The sequence below is a fragment of the Physeter macrocephalus genome, chromosome 8 (assembly GCF_002837175.3).
Source record: "Physeter macrocephalus isolate SW-GA chromosome 8, ASM283717v5, whole genome shotgun sequence".
Classification (NCBI taxonomy): Eukaryota; Metazoa; Chordata; class Mammalia; order Artiodactyla; family Physeteridae; genus Physeter; species Physeter macrocephalus.
The window spans coordinates 16150549-16166929 of record NC_041221.1 but is presented as its reverse complement, the minus strand read 5'-3'; the positions used below and the strand labels follow the sequence as shown (position 1 = coordinate 16166929).

Genomic DNA, 16381 nt, shown 5'->3' with positions numbered 1-16381 from the left:
TCACCTCAAGGCATAAAACAGGCTAAAAGTCAAGTGATCGTGTGAGTAATTTTAAAATAAAACTCAAAGCATTTGAGAGTGATAAGAGAATCAAAATGAGAAAATTTTGGAAAAACACTGTTAATACTTAAGAAGTTCTGTGACAAAAGGTAACGTGTTCTTTTAAAAATGTATACGAAACACTAATGTGAAATGTATTTTAGCATGAGATGAAAGCCACAACCACGATATTCTGTGGAATACATCAATTATTGGCCAATTTATTTCACACCTGGTAACATCCATCTGCATTTGGGCCGTGACAGACCGTGAAACGGGCCCGTGACGCCAGCCTGCACTGGACACCAGGGAGGCTCACCCGGCGTCGCCGCCCCTCCCCCGCAAGTGGGGCCTGTCCGCTTACTGAGAAGAGCACCTGCCCTAGAATTTTCTTCTCGATTTCTGTTAACATAGGAACAGGTTTTTCTTATTCATCAGTCTCCAAAATGTCTGCACTAAACAGAACAAGCTCACGGCAGAGAGCAAATGCTGCCTTGCCTTGAGTGATGTGTACTTTTCTTTTAATGCTATGATTACATTCTTATTTAAGGCAATGTAGTTTCTGCTTCGCTTCTATAAAACTTAGTCATCTTTTTTAAACAAAATTTGTCAGCATTTTGGGCCCAATCAACCGGAGCCAGGCTAGAGTAAGGACATCTAGACGGTTCTTTACAAAGAGACACAGAGCTCAGATGATCGTCTTTTAAAACAGAGAAAACGACAGGCTGTTTGTCTTCTAACACGCGTTTAAAAGTACGTAAATATAACACGCTTCTTGAACAACACCAGCCTGTGGGTTTCTGGCCGGCAAGGCTCAGCCACGGGCTCGGAGATTCCCGGGGCGGCCGCTGCTGTGAGAGAAGCCTGTCGCCTCCTTGCTGCGTGCTCACCAAGAACACAGACAGGGACGCCAGGTCACACGCACAACGAGAGCTTCTTTCTGTCCTCAAACTGCTTGTCCACGGCCAGAGACAGGGCCTGGAGGAAGCCCTCGATGGTGATGGTGGGGGCCTGGAAAGACAGACGGCATCGTGCGGGTTCTCGTCCTCGGAGGGGCCACCCGGCAGCACCCGCCCCCCCGCCCCCAGGGCACAAGCATCTCCGAGGAGGCAGGGAGGGCCTGCACGTGAGCTCTCGACGTGCCAGCGAGGGGTGAGCAGACACACGGCCACCTCCTCCCACTGGCCCAGGAGCCCGTCGCTTTAGAAACGTGAAATGAGGCAGAGACCCCAATGGTGGCAGGTGGGACTCTCAGCGAGGTCACACCCTGCTGGACAGAGCGCGCGGGCGGTGGAGCACGGCCCGGAGACGGAGCTCGGCCGGGGACTCACCTGGACGTACAGAGCGTGAGCCAGAAAAGGGAGTTTTCTCAGGACACGGCCGCTGAGGCCCTCACTCTTCCTGTGAACGTGACCACACTCGGGGCGTCAACTCCACACGGACCGCTGCATGTTTCACCCTGCACGTCCCTCCCCCAGAGCCCCTCGAGGGGGGCCAGGACAGGGTCCTGACGCCCCCCCACCGCCTCACAAGGAGCACAGTGAGGTGGGCACACGGCTGCCAGCAAGGGCTCCCCCGGGAACCGGGCTGCTTCACGTCTCGGTGAATTTTTGCCCAAGTCTCTGAACTGCTCTCCTCTGTCCCACCTCAGCCACTTTAACTAAATCTCTCCAACAGGTAGCGACTCCACCCCCCAGGCCCCGCCAGCGCCACCAGCTGGTGTCTGCAGCGCAGCCCACCTAAGGGCTCCGGCAGCCTTCCCGATTTCTCTCCAGTTTATGCAAATAATAACTGTCCTTCGGGGCTCTGCTCCATTTCCCAGCTTCCCTTGATCACCAAGGCCACCTGAGAACTTGAAAGCGCTACCAGCCTGGGCCTCGAGCAGGCGTGCCCATGATTCTCGACGCTCATGTGTTACGTGTCCCTCAGTGCCCAGGCAGCTGGACCACTTTCCTTTATTTACCAAAGCACCAAGCCTAGCGCCCTAACTGTTTAACTGTTTGCTTATCAAAGCAAAAGGCTCCATTTTATTTTCTTGCCAATTTGTAAAAGTTTAACAGATATTGCTTAAGAAATCAGTAATGTGTCAGAGAGCCTTAATCTGAACGTCTTTCCAGATACAAGGGCAGCACTTTGTTCATGGTCCTCTGTCACATCTAGGAGGTAGGAGGGCAGCTGCCTTCCACCCTCCTGTCCAGGAGCCCAGGGTCGGGGAGGCTGGGGGGCTTCTGGCGCGTGTGCGATGCCTCGGGATCAGGCCCCTGCCATCTGACCCCAAACTATCTACCACCCCGGCTGCCGCAGGCAATTACGACGACCTCCCCGCCAATCCCAAAGCAAATGAGCTTCTCCTGGTTACAAAAGTGAGGTCAGTGCTCACCTTGAAATTTCACTCAGAAGGAGGCTCAACTTGGACACGTTGTTTTCAACGAAGCCGATCATCTCCAGCTCGCGGAGGGTCAGCAGCTGCTGGCGAGGGTATATGATCTGACACTGTGGGGACAGAGGGAGGGTCAGCAGCTGCTGGCGAGGGTATATGATCTGACACTGTGGGGACAGAGGGAGGGTCAGCAGCAGGGACAGCACTTAGACAGCAGACACACTCCACGTCACATCTCAGAAATCCAAGGAGGGCCGCTGGACCTGCACGGGCCCCAGGAAGCAGCTCTCTCACACAGCCCCGCTTCTTCTAACAAAGGCAAGAATACAGACAGCAAAACATGTCTCAGAAACCACAGCGGCTCAGCCTCTTCTGCTCCTGTGGGCAAAACATGTCCTCAGCACGTGTCAGGTGGGGAAGAACTCAGGGGTGTTGAGCCCAGCCTGATATTCAGTTTCAACCATGCGTCACATCCCACAATGGACAGAGTTGGGCCCTGGAGCCGGACTTGGCTGGCCTTTCAAGGAGGGTCTCTGTTCACTGTTTTAAAATCAAGACTCTCATTTGGTGGAATGACAGACAGCCTCTAACTGACCATGGACCCGGGTCCTAGAGTTCACCTGCCAGACCACGTGTCTGCACATGGGACGCTCCTTCCCGAGCACCCGCGCTAAACTGTCAGGCTGCCACGCTGACGCTGCCGCACCGTCTGATTCAGAAGCCACGAGAGGAGAAAGGAGAGGTCTGGCTGCACATTGGGAGGGTTGGTGGGGGTCGCAGGTAAAACTAAGCAACAGGGTCTGTGCTGGGCGTGTTCTGACCTTCCCACCTGACTGCGTGACACTCCCTCAGGCTCCCTGCGGACTCCGCGGACCCCCCCCAGGGACCTGAGACGTCCAGCAGGCTCCTGACGGCGCAGGGCCACAGTCCACGCCGACAGCCTTCAGGGCCGGCCAAACCTCCGCCACGTCGGAATGTCTTCACTTCCCATAAACCGTCTAAGAAACAACACCTGCTCCAGGCACTCGGCTCCCAGAAGACGTCCAAACGCCTGGCGAAACCTCAGGGCAGCCCCTGGACTTGCAGCACAGCGCGACGCGGCACCTGGGAAGGCACCCGGGGGCCTCCGGCAGGATCTGCCGCCACGCAGGCTCCTAAACGGAGGCACCACGTCGAAGCTCCAGGCCCCATCCCGCCCCCCGTGGCGTGGGAAAGCAGGAGGGCCTGCGCGCGCCGGGACAGCGCACCCGGAGCGGAGACCAGCTCCCGTCCCCGTCACAGAGGCCTGGTCACCCTTGTGAGGACGCTGGGGCCCCCACTCCGTGGTGCAGGCAGTGGTCCCATCCCCCAGCCGGTTACAAGGATGCCAGCCTGGCGACTGCTGTATAAATCCCCATTTGTTGGCTGGCTTAGTTACCGCCCACGGGCACACGCAGGCCCTTAGATTGACTCGCGAGAGACAGACTGTGAACATGAACGCGCTCGCTGCCACTGTGCTCGCGCTGACGGTAGAACCTGGGGCCGAGAACGCTGCAGCCGACGACCTCCCTGTGAACTACGACCTCCAGTCCGGTGACCTCCCTGTGAACTACGACCTCCAGTCCGGTGGCCTCCCTGTGAACCAGGACCACTCCCGTTCTTCCTCTTTCAGGGGAGGAAATCGAGGCCCAGAGAGCAGGTCACTTGCAAAGGCCGTGAGGTCCGGGACGGGCCCACACCCCTACTCACTCGGCACCTGCAGATCAGCAGATCAAACCACCATGATGATCAGCAAAATACTGGATCAGTGGCTGTGATTTCCACTATTCACTCAACCTGCAGATACAACAACTGTAGCTTTCTTTTTTTTTTTGGCCTCACCACATGGCCCGTGGGATTTTAGCTCCCCGACCAGGGCTCGAACCCTCACCCCATGCAGTGGAAACACGGAGCCTTAACCACTGGACCACCAGGGAAGTCCCCAACAACTGTAACTTGCAATCTCATCGATCTCATCTCGATTGATGTCAGGTTGAGAGACCTCATTCTATATTGGAACCAGATATATTAGGCTACATCAGCGAGTTAAGAAAACATAAGAAATCTACTGATTAAGAGAGAGAGAAAAAAACCAAGGTACCCTCATCAGTTCTTCCAGGCAGGAGAGGTAGATTCTGAAGATGGCTGCTGCGGAGGGTGGCCCAATGTACTGCCTGATGTCAGCTCTGTCCACGAAGGCCACGTCGATCCTCTCCGTGATGTTGGAAGTGGTCAGGATCACCACGTTGGAGTGCCTGCGGACAGAGGGGTGAGGACCGGTCACCCCATGCCGTAGGGCCTCGACCACGCCTGACCCGACACGAGGAGCGTCAGGACAGACGGCCACCAAGGTCCCGGGCATTCAGCCAGTGCCCTTCAGCCGGCTACACTCCCGCTCCGCACACCTGCCCGCGAGGCCTTCCAAAGCCCTGCACCTCGAGCTCCTGCCTGACCCCCGACTCCTGCCAGGTTCTCCTGGCTGCAACACAGCAGACCCTCCCCGGGCCGCGCCCTGGTCGCTCCCCTGCCTCCCGGAAAGCTCTCCCAGGCCCCTGCCTGGCATCCTCGCCTTCCACCCACGGCGAACCCCTCACTTCTGCGCGCGCCCCCGAGCCCCCAGCACCTACACTCCTGCCTGCCTGGGCACGGCCATACACAGGTACACAGCCCTCTGCAGGGTGAGCAGGGTGAGCCCGGGGTGGGGCGGGGCGGGCACACGGGCCAGTAGGCTGGTGAGCCCAGGCTGCGCGGAGGGCCCACACACGCCGCCGGAACCCTCGTCCGGGGCTCAGGCTTTTCACAACTGGTCAGACCCGCACAGAGGCAGTGTGAGGTGAGTGGGGTGAGAGACAAAGCAGAGCCCCAGTCTCCACTCCTCCCGGAGCGACGGGGTGGTCCGGGGGCCCCATCTTCTGCCTTGAGCAGTGGGTGCGCAGCAAGGCCATCAGTGCAATGGGAACCGCAGGGAGTTGGGGTTTCTGGGCGGAACGAGGGCCGGGGACTGTGTGGACGTACAGGTCTTAGATGGAAACTCGCCCACCAGAACCGTGAGCAGGGCGGGAGTGCAGGCCTCCCCCAGCCCAGAGATGCCGGGGAGACGCTGGCAGCAGAAGCCGAGCGGTCAGGAGAGCGGGGGGGGGGCGGCCCCCGGGGGCTGAAGGCCGCGGACGGTTCCACACTAAGCGCTGGGGTGGACGAGGGGCAGAGACAAGAGGGTCTACGCCTCACACAGAGTTCGCCTGCAGGACAAGCGAGGGACGCCTGCAGCTGACCCCAACAGACAATGAGGGTGTTCTCCGCTGCGAAGAACACCGTGACGGCCAGGGTCAGGTCTGACACAGCACAGTGGCTCACGGCGCTCCACTCAGCAGAGCCCCCTCTGAGTGCGGCCCGCGAGAGCAACGGGAGAACCCCGAGGGGCTGGCGGGGGCCCTGCACGGAGCAGACGGGGCTTCTCGTGTGCCAGGAGCCGCCCCCTGAAGCGGGGCCGGCTTTGGGCACACGGACCACTGGCCTGGACTGCAAGGCTGGGCTGCGGACACACGAAACCCGGCCCCGTGAAGGGGCGGGCAGCTGGCGCTCCACCTGTGCCCGGTGCCGGCCCTTCAGCGACCACCAACCCCGGGTCCTGCTGGCACTCACTCAGACACTACACTTATGCTTCTCTGCAGGGCACACGTCCTCCCCACACCCCAGGTCTATTTTGTATTTTTAATACTTTAATAAAGCAAAAAATACTTAATTTCTAAAACGTGCATTTAGCACAAGCTGCCTCAAATATGGAGGAGACAGAGCCCACGCTCAATGCCAGGTGCGTTCTTAGCTAGAGAAGCCGGGAGTAAGGCTGAGCGGCGTCCGTGCTTCTCAGGCAAACCCGCTGCGCGCAGCGTTACCTTTTGATCTGATCAATTTGGGTCAACACGGCGTTGACTACGCGGATGGCATCCGAAGGCTCGGCACCCGCCCGGCAGGCATTGCGGGCAGCCGTTAGGCTCTCCACCTGTAGGGACGGAGCAACGGGGCGCTGTCAGCTGAGCAGACGCGGGTGTGGGCATGAGCGCGTGCACCGTGAGCCTGACGAGAGGGGTGCCCAAGGGGCGAGGACTGCAGGACACGGAGCCTGCGCAGCCTGGACCCGCGCGGGGCTGGCGGCGCCCCAGCATTTACGAGGCCGCTCAGTCTTGAGCCTCCTCCAGTCACAGGTTTAAAGTCTGAACACACGTACCTCGTCAATCAGCACAAACACCAGAGCATCTTTGTCATCAATTAAGTCCTGAATCTTCTGGAACATCCTAGTTACCAGCTTGCCACTCTGGAAGCAAAACACTCTTTATTACCCACTTGCACTCATCAAGCTGCCTGGTGCACACGTGTCCACTGTCCCCACCTGGCTTCGCTCTGACCCCAGGTGGCCGCACAAGCCCACCATCTCCTGAGGGCCCCTCAGAAAACTCCCTGAAGCAGAGAAGCCAGTCTGCAGAGAACCCAGATGTCCTCCCTCCTGCCTTTGTGGGCCAGGGATGCATGGCTCAGGTGACTCACACCTTGGCCCACCTGTCTTCCCTCCTTTCCCTTCCCAGCTGTCCTCACGACCAGGACAGCCTGGGTCTCGCGTGCAAACCGGCCCGGCGCCCCCTTATGGGCACTCCCTGTCCCTGCTCGCCGTCCACCAGGGGGACCCCCTGACACGGGTGCCTGCAGCAGGGCCGCAGAGGTGAGGGGCGCCTGTGACATCAGCTGGTTGGAGTCCCTCAGTTCACAGGTGGTGAACGAGGCTCAAGCCCCAAGCGCACGCTCAGCTGAGGGGCGCCGCCCCGTTAGAAGGCAGACCCCTCCTTCCTAAGGTGACACTGACCTTCCTGTCCCACCCAGTCAGAGGTCTGGATGTGACGTGGAAAAGGGTCCTCTCAGGCCTCAGACTATTTCCAAGTTACTGCTGAGCTCTGGAAGTTTTCTCTGACCACAAAGTCAGCCCCTTGTTCACTTTCCCATTTCACCTCTTTCTCTCCTAAAGCTTTGGAGGAGGAAGTCTGCCTAATCCACAGGACAACTTTTCAACTGCATGGCTGACAATCCAGAGAACTGGAATTAGTACTAACACTTACTTCTGAAAACCACTTAGAGAAGAGGCTGTGGCTGTTTATTTCAATTAACTGGCCATACCGGTACCTAAGACAAGAAAAAAAGAGTCACAGCAATTGTTACAAATCAGTCCGGCAGCCTCCTCGGCAGCAGCCACCTCCACCTCATTAAGGCAACATCTCTCAAATGCCCAGCACGTTGAGAATGGCTACTTTGTTAAATCATTACAGCCACTGACGCACCACGGGGCTACCTCGCAAGCTATACACTAAAAATTATGAAAAATCTAACAAGATGCATCAACGTCAATAGTTCTAGGTGGAGCAAATTAAGCTTCTCGAACTGAACGGTATCTTCATTTGAATTAAAGCAAGAATAAAATCCCTCTCATTTTAAATCTACTTATAATGTACACTTCCATACTGAAAAAGCATGACCTGCACTAACACAGCAAACAAATCAAAACACAAGCATGAAAAACTTTTTGGCCAGAGCAGAACATTTTTTCCTCCTTCCACAAAACCGTAAAGAATGTGACAATTTGTTTTCCAGCACAAAATCACTTCCTGCAAACCTAGAGCCCTGGAAAGCTCAAAAGGGAACCTGAACACATACTGACTGAAATCCAGCACTAACACTCCATCCACCAAGGAGGTGGCAGGAGATCTGGATGCACTTAGTTCTGACTAAAATCGAACAGGAAACAGGCCCCAGAAAAGCTAACTCCCAGGTCCTCTTCACAGTTTCTTTCATGTCAAAAGTCCACAGAAGAAAAAGAATTACTTTTAAAAAGTATCATTAATTTTCCAGTTGAAAAAGACCGTTTACTACTTCTGTTTAACAAAATAGGAGACGGGGGAGACAGACAACCTAGTGGATACAGATCGGGTTGACTATTCAACAAAATTAACTATAAAGCATTTTGGTTATTAAGTGAAGTGGGCGAAAAAGGCTTGCTAAGGCTTCTTTCTGCCACAAAATAAGGACAGATTTCCAGATCTTTGTACTGAAAAAGTCACATTTCTTGTAATAACACCTCCCATTCTGGTGGCTTAGGAAACTGCCCTTAAGAGGTCTTCAAAACACAGATGCATTTCACTATGTAAAGCCCAAGGCCAAGTTACTAAACATAAAAAAAAGGGTTGAAATAAAGCAACTTCCCTACTTATGAGACGTTTTTGAAAACAAAGTAGATTTAAAAGTAAATCTCACAGGATTTCCTCTTCTAGTCATACTGGATCAACAGGGATCATATTTACCTTCTGCCTTAATCAACTGGAAAACCAGTCAGAACAACTGCAACAACGTCTGTGACAGGCACTGGACAGCCGCTCCGGAGGACCGTGACCCGAGAGGAGGGCGATGGGGCGAGTGCGACTGACCTCCTGCCCGGCGCACCTTCCAACAGCGACCGCGGGGGGACCCAAGAAGAGTGGCCGTCAGGCCGAGTCGAGGAGACAGAGGCCAGAGTTCAAGGAGCCTGAGGTGTCTGAAGGCTACAGAGCAGGGCTCCAGCAAGGAGGGGGATACACAGGAATAAAGCTCCAGAAACCATCACGGGGCCCTGGAGTCTTTCCTGGATGTGTGGTGTGCCTGAGTAGGGAAACCCTGGCGCTCACAGGCCGGGGGTGTTCAGAGCCCCAACAGCCAAGGTGCAGAGTACTTGCTGCTCACTCAGGGCTCAACTGAGACCCGAGAAGGGCCCCGCCTGAGGGTTAAGCCTAGACCACATCGAGACCCCTCTCAAAGCTTAAAAAGAGACCTCAAGAGGATCATACCAGAGACAAGTACTCAAACACCTGCCAGAACAAAACCCAGCAGTCATTAAAGACAGACGACAGAATCCAGACGCTTGAAATAATAACATCCGCATTCAATCAAAAATTACCTGACACGCCAAGAAGCAGAAACATGTGTCCCGTAACTAGACCCAGATGATAATGACAATGGACTTGGTAGACAGAGTATAAGACAGCTATCATACACTTATCCAAGGATTTACCAAGAACACAATGGGACAAGACATGCAAGTATAAAAGGAACCACACAGAATCTCCAAAGAAAAATACACTATCAGAAACGAAAATTTCCCTGACAGATCGTATACTGCAGAAAGCTAACCAAAATGAAACACAGACAGAAAATTTTAAAAACCTGAAAACAACATAAGAGCACATCAGTGGCCTGTGGGACAATATCAGGCAGTCTAACATGTAAACAAACGCAGAGAGCAGGGGAATCAGTTGAAAAGATAACAGCCAAATATTCCCTAAATGTGATAAAACTATAAACCCCCAAACTGACAAAACTCAAGGAGGAAGAGACAAACCCAGCGCTAGGCTTGGACAGTCCTCCGGGAAGCGACAGAACAGCAGACAGATGATCAGCATGGACATCAAGCATCCTGAGCTAACATACATGGAACAGTCGACCCAACAAGAGCAGAAACACGTTCTAAGTGCACGTGGTGGGACAGTCACCAGGAGAGACCACGCGCTGGTCATAAAGCAAGTCTCAACACGTTTAAAAAGACTGGAATCATAACTCAAGACAATGCTGAGTACAGAGGAATTCGTTAATTTACACTGAAAGACAGAGACCTACTATTCACATAAAATGATTTAAAAATAAAAACAGTTTCCGTTGTTATAACTGAAAACCCAGCAAACCCACTTCTGTGGCTCTCCTCTCTCAAATTACCGAAGTTACCTGCTTGAGAGTCTGATGGTCAATTTCTGGGCTAAAGCTTTACACAGGGATGTTTTTCCAGTTCCTGGAGGACCTGTAGCAAAATGCAAGCAAATATGTTTCTCAGTCAGTGCTATAACAAATTTCTTAAACAAGAGTAGTTGCATTATGCACAGGATATAAGATAAAGAACAGACTTCAATGCTACGAATGTTATTACCACAAGTACCGCTTATGAACTTACAAAGAAATCTCCTAGTGGTGTAAACACTAGAATAGAAAACATCACCAAGTATGCCTCCTGGCCCACAATCCGCTCCATGTTTCTTTGTCCCCATCTTCACCGACATCCTCCTCGTCCCCACACATCCGCTATGAAATCCACTGATTATGAAAACCCACCTTTCAAAGGTCAAACAAACCTTTCCTGGTAACCATCAGGACCCTGAAGGCATTGACGTTCGCTCTTTCTGAAGCCCACGGAACCACCATCTTTCACTCCAGTTACCTGGACGTGGGCCCGAACCCCACGCTACACAGGGAGAGCGGCAAGGCGAGGGCTTGTGCCCTGTGTGTCACTTAGCACAGCGTTTTGCAGGAACTCTGAGGTAACTAATGTGGAAGCATGAACCCATCCAATAGAAAATGCTGACACGTTCAACTCTGATTTTCTGCATTTTCCATAGTTTAAGAGTAAAGATACCACCAACTCTAAATGAAAGTAGTTAAAACACCTAATTAAAACACCTCGACTGCCTACACTGACCCTGGTGTTAAGACAACCTGCCAGAATGTATGCCATTTAAAAGACATTATGTTCTTACAGTTGTATACAAGCCTACAATCTTTATTGTATAAAGAGACTAATTACCCTTTTAATTACAGCTCCTACTTCACTATAATCGAGGTTTTCTCTCGATTCTTTTCTCTCCAGGGACATTAAGAAAGAAAACCCAGTATTCTCCTCCAAGAACTAGACAGAGTCCTGTAAAGTGTGGCTTTTGCAGTTTATTACCCATCAAGGGAAGCTCTAGGGATACTATGAAGAAATACAAGGCAACTGCTATTCTAAGGAGTCCATAATCAATCGGAAAACAGGCAGTTATTTGAAAAGTTTAATAATAGTATAAAAAGTCACAAGGCATAATCAGGTGGCTGCCAAATGAAGGGTCAAGTAACCAAAGCCCAGAGAGCGTGAGCCCGACTGGCTTCACAGAGGAGGACATTCTAGGACAACTCTGGCCCCACCAGAAAAAAGGAGCTGCAACTCCTTGCAGAAGAACAAAGGCACAAGTAAAAGCCTGATTTCACGCAGTTTATCTTGTCAAACAAAGCTGTAATGCTTTACCATGAAGCAGCACCACCCGGTTCCAGGTGATGAGATTGCTGTCGACATTCTTGTCTGAAAACAGTAAAGCTGTCATCACATAGTCAAGGAGCTGAGTGGAGAAAGGAAAAATACAGATAAAGTCCCCGGCAAGGCCAAAGTTCCGCTGAACGTGCCCTAAATGAGCAGAGCGACGGGCGTCTTCAGAGACCGCCACGGCCGGACACTTGCCAGACACCTACAGGCTTTCAACTCGGACGGTAACTTGAGATATAAGAGGACAAGCGCTAGCTGTTACTGTTTTAAGGATAAAAGGTGAACACAAAGATCACTTTTATTTAAAATGCCAACGACACACAAAACAACTGAGGGACACGCCAAGTAAGAGTGAGCTCCTTCCTCTGGGACACAGCAGTGGACCAGCACACGGCACATTCACTGAAAGAACAACAGCCGGGGCTCTGCGGTCCACTGTGGCTGCCTAGAGGAGCCTGGGGTGATGAGGGGCAGTGGGGACAGACCCCTAGTGTTCCCCCAGTGTGCAGGACTCTTCCCCCTGCAGGGGGTTCAGACACGTTGGTACCTGCTCAGACCTGCCCACCTGCTCGGTCTGCCCCTCGGCACTGCCTCCGCAGCCCACGGGAGTGACCGTGTGCATGTGCTTGGTCACACCACGCGTGTGACCAGTGCAAGTGGTCTTCACCCTCCCAACACTCCCCCTTCTCCCAAGGGGAACTCCCCGGAGGGCAGCTCCACTCAGGAGCAATCCCACAGGACAGGAATCCAGGACGCGGGCTGCTGGTAAGCAGTGTTCACAAAAGCCCATCTGAGTTAAGGAGTGCTAGAGAGTGCCACAATAATGATTCTACTTCAAATAATGGGGTCTTTGGGGAAAAATGCACAACTCACGTGAGATTTGACTTCCATATCATACACCAGGCTGTCCCAAAGCCCGTGGAATTCAGCTGAGAGAATAAAACAAAAACCTAATTTTAGGAAAGGAAGCATTGCACCCACTGGTTAGGTCTGCCCTGAGCCGCTGATGCCCTCCGCTGCTCCACATGCGGTAAGCTAAAATTCTGGTTACAGGGAAGCTAAACTTTTAAAATTGTTCTTAAAATTAAAGACGTCGAATAAATGGCAGTCACACGCGGCTCTGGATAGAAAATTAACCTCTTTGTCATATTATTCTGCATACCTGTCTTTGTAGACCCGTGCTCGGACACAAGCACAGACCCTGAACCCATCACTCTTCCCACGAGCCGACATTCCGGCAGGGCCGAGCGGCGGGTCTATTCTAGTCGTTAGGACATCAAGCCTAACCCGGATTAGAAGCAGGATTCTGCCTGCTAGACCCCATCGGCACAGTTCACAGAGGAGCATCGAGAAGGCGGGAGGAAGGAGTGGTCCAGCAAGACTGACCAATTGGGCAGGAAAGACGAGCACCAGTGTAATTCTCAATTAGCACCGTCTTTGAGGGATCCATCCAAATAGGTTCATACCGGAAATTTCTACCTTTCTCTGTCGTGATATACTTTCTACTTCGTAACAGATAAAGCATTCTAAAATTCTACACAGCGGAGAAAATCTCCTTGACAAGCCCAAGGCGTGTGCCATCCTCCGACCTCCCATTCTCGGCATGCTCTGCCTACTGTTACTGCCACAGGTACCTGCAGGCAGCACCCAATGGTTTGCCGCAATTATATTTTCTGTCTCTTCCTCCAAATTCTCACTGCTGGGGCCGTCTTCGTTCAGCTGGAAGATGTGAAGTGCAACAGTGCCCCTGCTCAAATCGATGGGCTGCGATGAGAAGGAAACATCAAATCGATCTACACAACGCACTCTCAAGGCAGCAAGTGCACATTCACGGGGCCACTGACAATTCGTGAATTACCTGCGGATCTTTAGCCTTTAATTCAGTGTCAACAATGGACACAGACTGCACATTTCGGGTCAGAAAAGGCTCATCAAACTCAGTCCATGTGTAATCGCCAAACACAATATTATGCCTGGTGAGAAGCTTTGTAACACTCAGCTTTAGATCTTCTTTTTTTGCAGTGCTAGGAAAACAAACAAAACACGTCAATCAGGTCTGAGTTAAAAACCAACATTTTTACAATAAATGATTTTAAAAAAAGAAAAAAACCAGATGGAACAGGGAAAAGTGCAGCAGTGAAGAGCGCCGGCGGAGGGCCTGCCTGGGGAGCAGACCTGCGCAGACTCCTCGTGACCTGGGGAAGCCGCCCAAGGGCTCTGTGCCCAGGTCCCCATCCGAAGAAGGGGCGACGGCAAGAGTCGGTGCCACCCTGGGCTCCTGGAGGTCAGTCACTACGCTGGAGCTGTGCTGGACAACGCGAGGCCCACCGTGAAGCCCGCAAAGCGCAGCCGCAGTGACAGGGCTGTGATTAGCGGAGACTGGAAGCCCCACAGCTGCGGCGGCGGGCGACGAGGCCGTGAGCTGCGGTCCCCCTTCAGCCCCCTGCCCGCTGCTTCCCAGACCTCGCAGGCCCTTCGGCTGCCCCTGGAGCCCCCCACCACGCCGCCCGCAGGGGCCCGTCACCCGCCACCGGCACCCCCGGCGCCCCGGCCTCTCCCCGCCCACCGAGGCCAGACAGGGTTCGCCGGGGATCGGGACTCCGGGCGAGGGTGCGGGGTCAGGGCCGTTTCCCCAGACTCGGAGCTCCTGCGACCGGCCGTCCCAGAGCCCGGCGTTCCCGGGCTCGGCCGGGGCCGGGCCGGAGTCCGCCTCGGGATCGGAGTCGGCTCCTTTCAGGGCGGGATCTGGTCGGGGTCAGGCTCGGGGTGGGGGGGTCGAGGTCGGGTGTTGTCAGGTCGGGATTGCGCCGCGGTCGGCTCGGGGCCCGGCTCACCTGCCGCTCCGCTGGTGGACCTCCACATGGACGGTCGGCGCCTCGGCCACGCACGGCAGCGCCTGCTTCAGGTCGTCCACGGCCTCGTCCATGGCGCCGCCGCCGGGAGCCGAGAGGACCGTGCCGAACCGCGGCCGCCGCCGCCTCAGGCCCCACGCCGCCGCCACCGCCGCCGCCACCGCAGCAGCCTCAGCACTCCGGCCGCGCCCGCGCTTCGAACCTGCCGCGCGCAGCGTCCCGCCCCCTGACCCGGAAGCGCCGGCGCCGGCGGGCGGGTCACTTCCGGCCGCGGCGCCCACTTCCGGCGCGGTACTGCAAGCTCCGCGGCAAGGCGGGCGGAGAGCCGGGGTCGGGGGGTCGGCGGCCACGGTGCGGCTGGGCTCCGTGCTGCCCTCGGCGCCGTCGCCATGGGCAAGAAGCACAAGAAGCATAAGGCCGAGTGGCGCTCGTCGTACGAGGGTGAGGCGGCGGACGCGCTTTGTGACACCGGGAGGGCGGGCGTTCGAGGCGGCGGGGATCCCGGGGACGAGAGCGGGGGTCCGGGGCGCGCCGGCGGGGGTCTCGGGGCCGCGCCTCTCAAGCGTCCGTCTAACTCTGGCCGCATCCTGGAGAGAAGCGCTGAGCACCTCTGTGGTTCTTCGTCCGTGTTTCCCGAGGTCTTCTCCCGCCTTTCCCGCCTGTGCCCTGGTCCGGCAGTCCCTGGTCCCGGTGTCAGGGACGCCGCACGGGGGCTGCTGCGGGACAGGAAGGGGGTGACCACGGGCCAGGACCTGGGGGTAGGGGATTGGGCGCCTGGGCCCCAGGCGTGGTCTGGCTCCTCCCCCCTGACAGTGACCCAGAGATCTCCCTGCAGCCCCCCTGGGAATGACTGTGGGCGAGGGGGAAGGAGCACCCCACCTGTCTTTGCGCCCAGCAGCATCTTCCGCTGTTGGTTTTGGCATTCCCCTGCTGTCCACCTGAGCTCAGCCGATCCCCCCACCTTCCTGGGCCTCTGTGTCCTCCCCGTGACACCCCACCCTGGGCCCGCCATGCTGCCGACGGGGCAGCAGTACGCGCCTCTGAGCGCCCTGAGCACACACGGTGAAGGCCGCCTGCGTGTCCACAGACTATGCAGACAAGCCTTTGGAGAAGCCCCTGAAGCTGGTGCTCAAGGTTGGAGGAAGTGAAGTGACAGAGCTCTCGGGGTCCGGCCACGACTCCAGTTACTACGATGACAGGTCAGACCACGAGCGAGAGAGGCACAAGGAGAAGAAGAAGAAGAAAAAGAAAAAGTCGGAGAAGGAGAAGCACCTTGACGATGAAGAGAGGAGGAAGCGAAAGGTGAGTGAGGGCGGCCGAGACCCTTGGGGGCAGGTGGAGCAAGGGCTTCCTGGCCTCAGAAAGGGGGTGTTGTGTTCCTAGTAGGATGCACCGTGCAGAGGTCAGTTGCTTCGGTTTTGGCTCTTTGTGCATCGTTTCTTGCCTGGCCCCTGGGAGGCGGGTCTTTGAAGGGTGGTGGTCTGGAGTAAGGAGAGGCTCTGGAAGAGGGTTGTTCTCTTTTAGCTTTCCCTTAGAAACACGAGATCTGTTAACAACTGCTTCATTGCTCTCGCTGCCTTGACCCTGCCTCACAGGAAGAGAAGAAGCGGAAACGGGAAAAGGAACACTGTGACACAGAGGGAGAGGCGGACGACTTTGATCCTGGGAAGAAGGTGGAGGTGGAGCCGCCCCCCGACCGGCCTGTGCGAGCGTGCCGGACCCAGCCAGGCAAGTGGCGGCGTTTTCAGAGACGTCCTGGCGCTTTGGAGCTTGTCGCTGTGAACTAGTGGTTGCCGTCCGCCCTTTGACTCTTGGGAGGAGCATAGGAAGGAAGGAACGGCATTTTTTCTTCCAAGGCCTCACACAGAGTAGTTGGATGGACCTAAGGTTCTTGCCATCCTCTCTGAACTTCTAGAGCAGGGCTTGGCCCATCACTGCTCCTGGCCTTTTTTTTTTTTT

General features: G+C 55.1%; 2 protein-coding genes across 5 annotated transcripts in view; one reads left to right on the top strand and one right to left on the bottom strand.

Annotated features, from left to right (window-relative positions):
* Positions 1–221: 221 nt before the first annotated feature.
* Positions 222–14641, bottom strand: TRIP13 (thyroid hormone receptor interactor 13). 2 transcript variants are annotated; one of them, XM_024125489.3, is made up of 13 exons: positions 14405–14641; positions 13429–13594; positions 13205–13334; positions 12444–12499; positions 11556–11646; positions 10229–10301; positions 7543–7606; positions 6663–6749; positions 6331–6437; positions 4539–4692; positions 2420–2532; positions 1371–1440; positions 222–1050 (listed from the first exon to the last, which is right to left on the bottom strand). In XM_024125489.3, the coding sequence occupies exons 1-13, from the start codon at positions 14494–14496 to the stop codon at positions 955–957; spliced, it is 1299 nt and encodes a 432-aa protein (XP_023981257.1). In that variant the 5' UTR covers positions 14497–14641; the 3' UTR covers positions 222–954. The 2 variants fall into 2 exon arrangements, with proteins under 2 accessions (XP_023981257.1, XP_054942476.1); XM_055086501.1 differs by lacking the exons at positions 222–1050; positions 1371–1440; positions 2420–2532; positions 4539–4692 and having other exon boundaries at positions 6327–6437; positions 14405–14584.
* A 58-nt stretch (positions 14642–14699) lies between these two features.
* The window catches only part of BRD9 (bromodomain containing 9), a 22552-nt gene continuing 20870 nt past the window's right edge, over positions 14700–16381 (top strand). For all 3 annotated transcript variants that reach the window (XM_024125386.3, XM_055086500.1, XM_024125393.3), the window contains exons 1-3: positions 14700–14863; positions 15510–15724; positions 16018–16150. In XM_024125386.3, coding sequence (XP_023981154.1) covers positions 14812–14863; positions 15510–15724; positions 16018–16150 — 400 coding nt within the window. In that variant the 5' untranslated portion in view covers positions 14700–14811. The remainder of the gene's footprint in view (positions 14864–15509; positions 15725–16017; positions 16151–16381) is intronic.

What these genes read in the sequence shown, in the direction of transcription:
- TRIP13 (XM_024125489.3), bottom strand. Translation starts at nt 14,496, where the DNA reads ATGGACGAGGCCGTGGACGACCTGAAGCAGGCGCTGCCGTGCGTGGCC. An exon ending in TAAAGGCTAAAGATCCGCAG is followed by an intron (nt 13,335 to 13,428) that starts GTAATTCACGAA and finishes TTCTCATCGCAG; the next exon opens with CCCATCGATTTGAGCAGGGG. An exon ending in GCCTGGAAGAACTGATGAGG is followed by an intron (nt 2,533 to 4,538) that starts GTACCTTGGTTT and finishes CTGTCCCCACAG; the next exon opens with TGTCAGATCATATACCCTCG.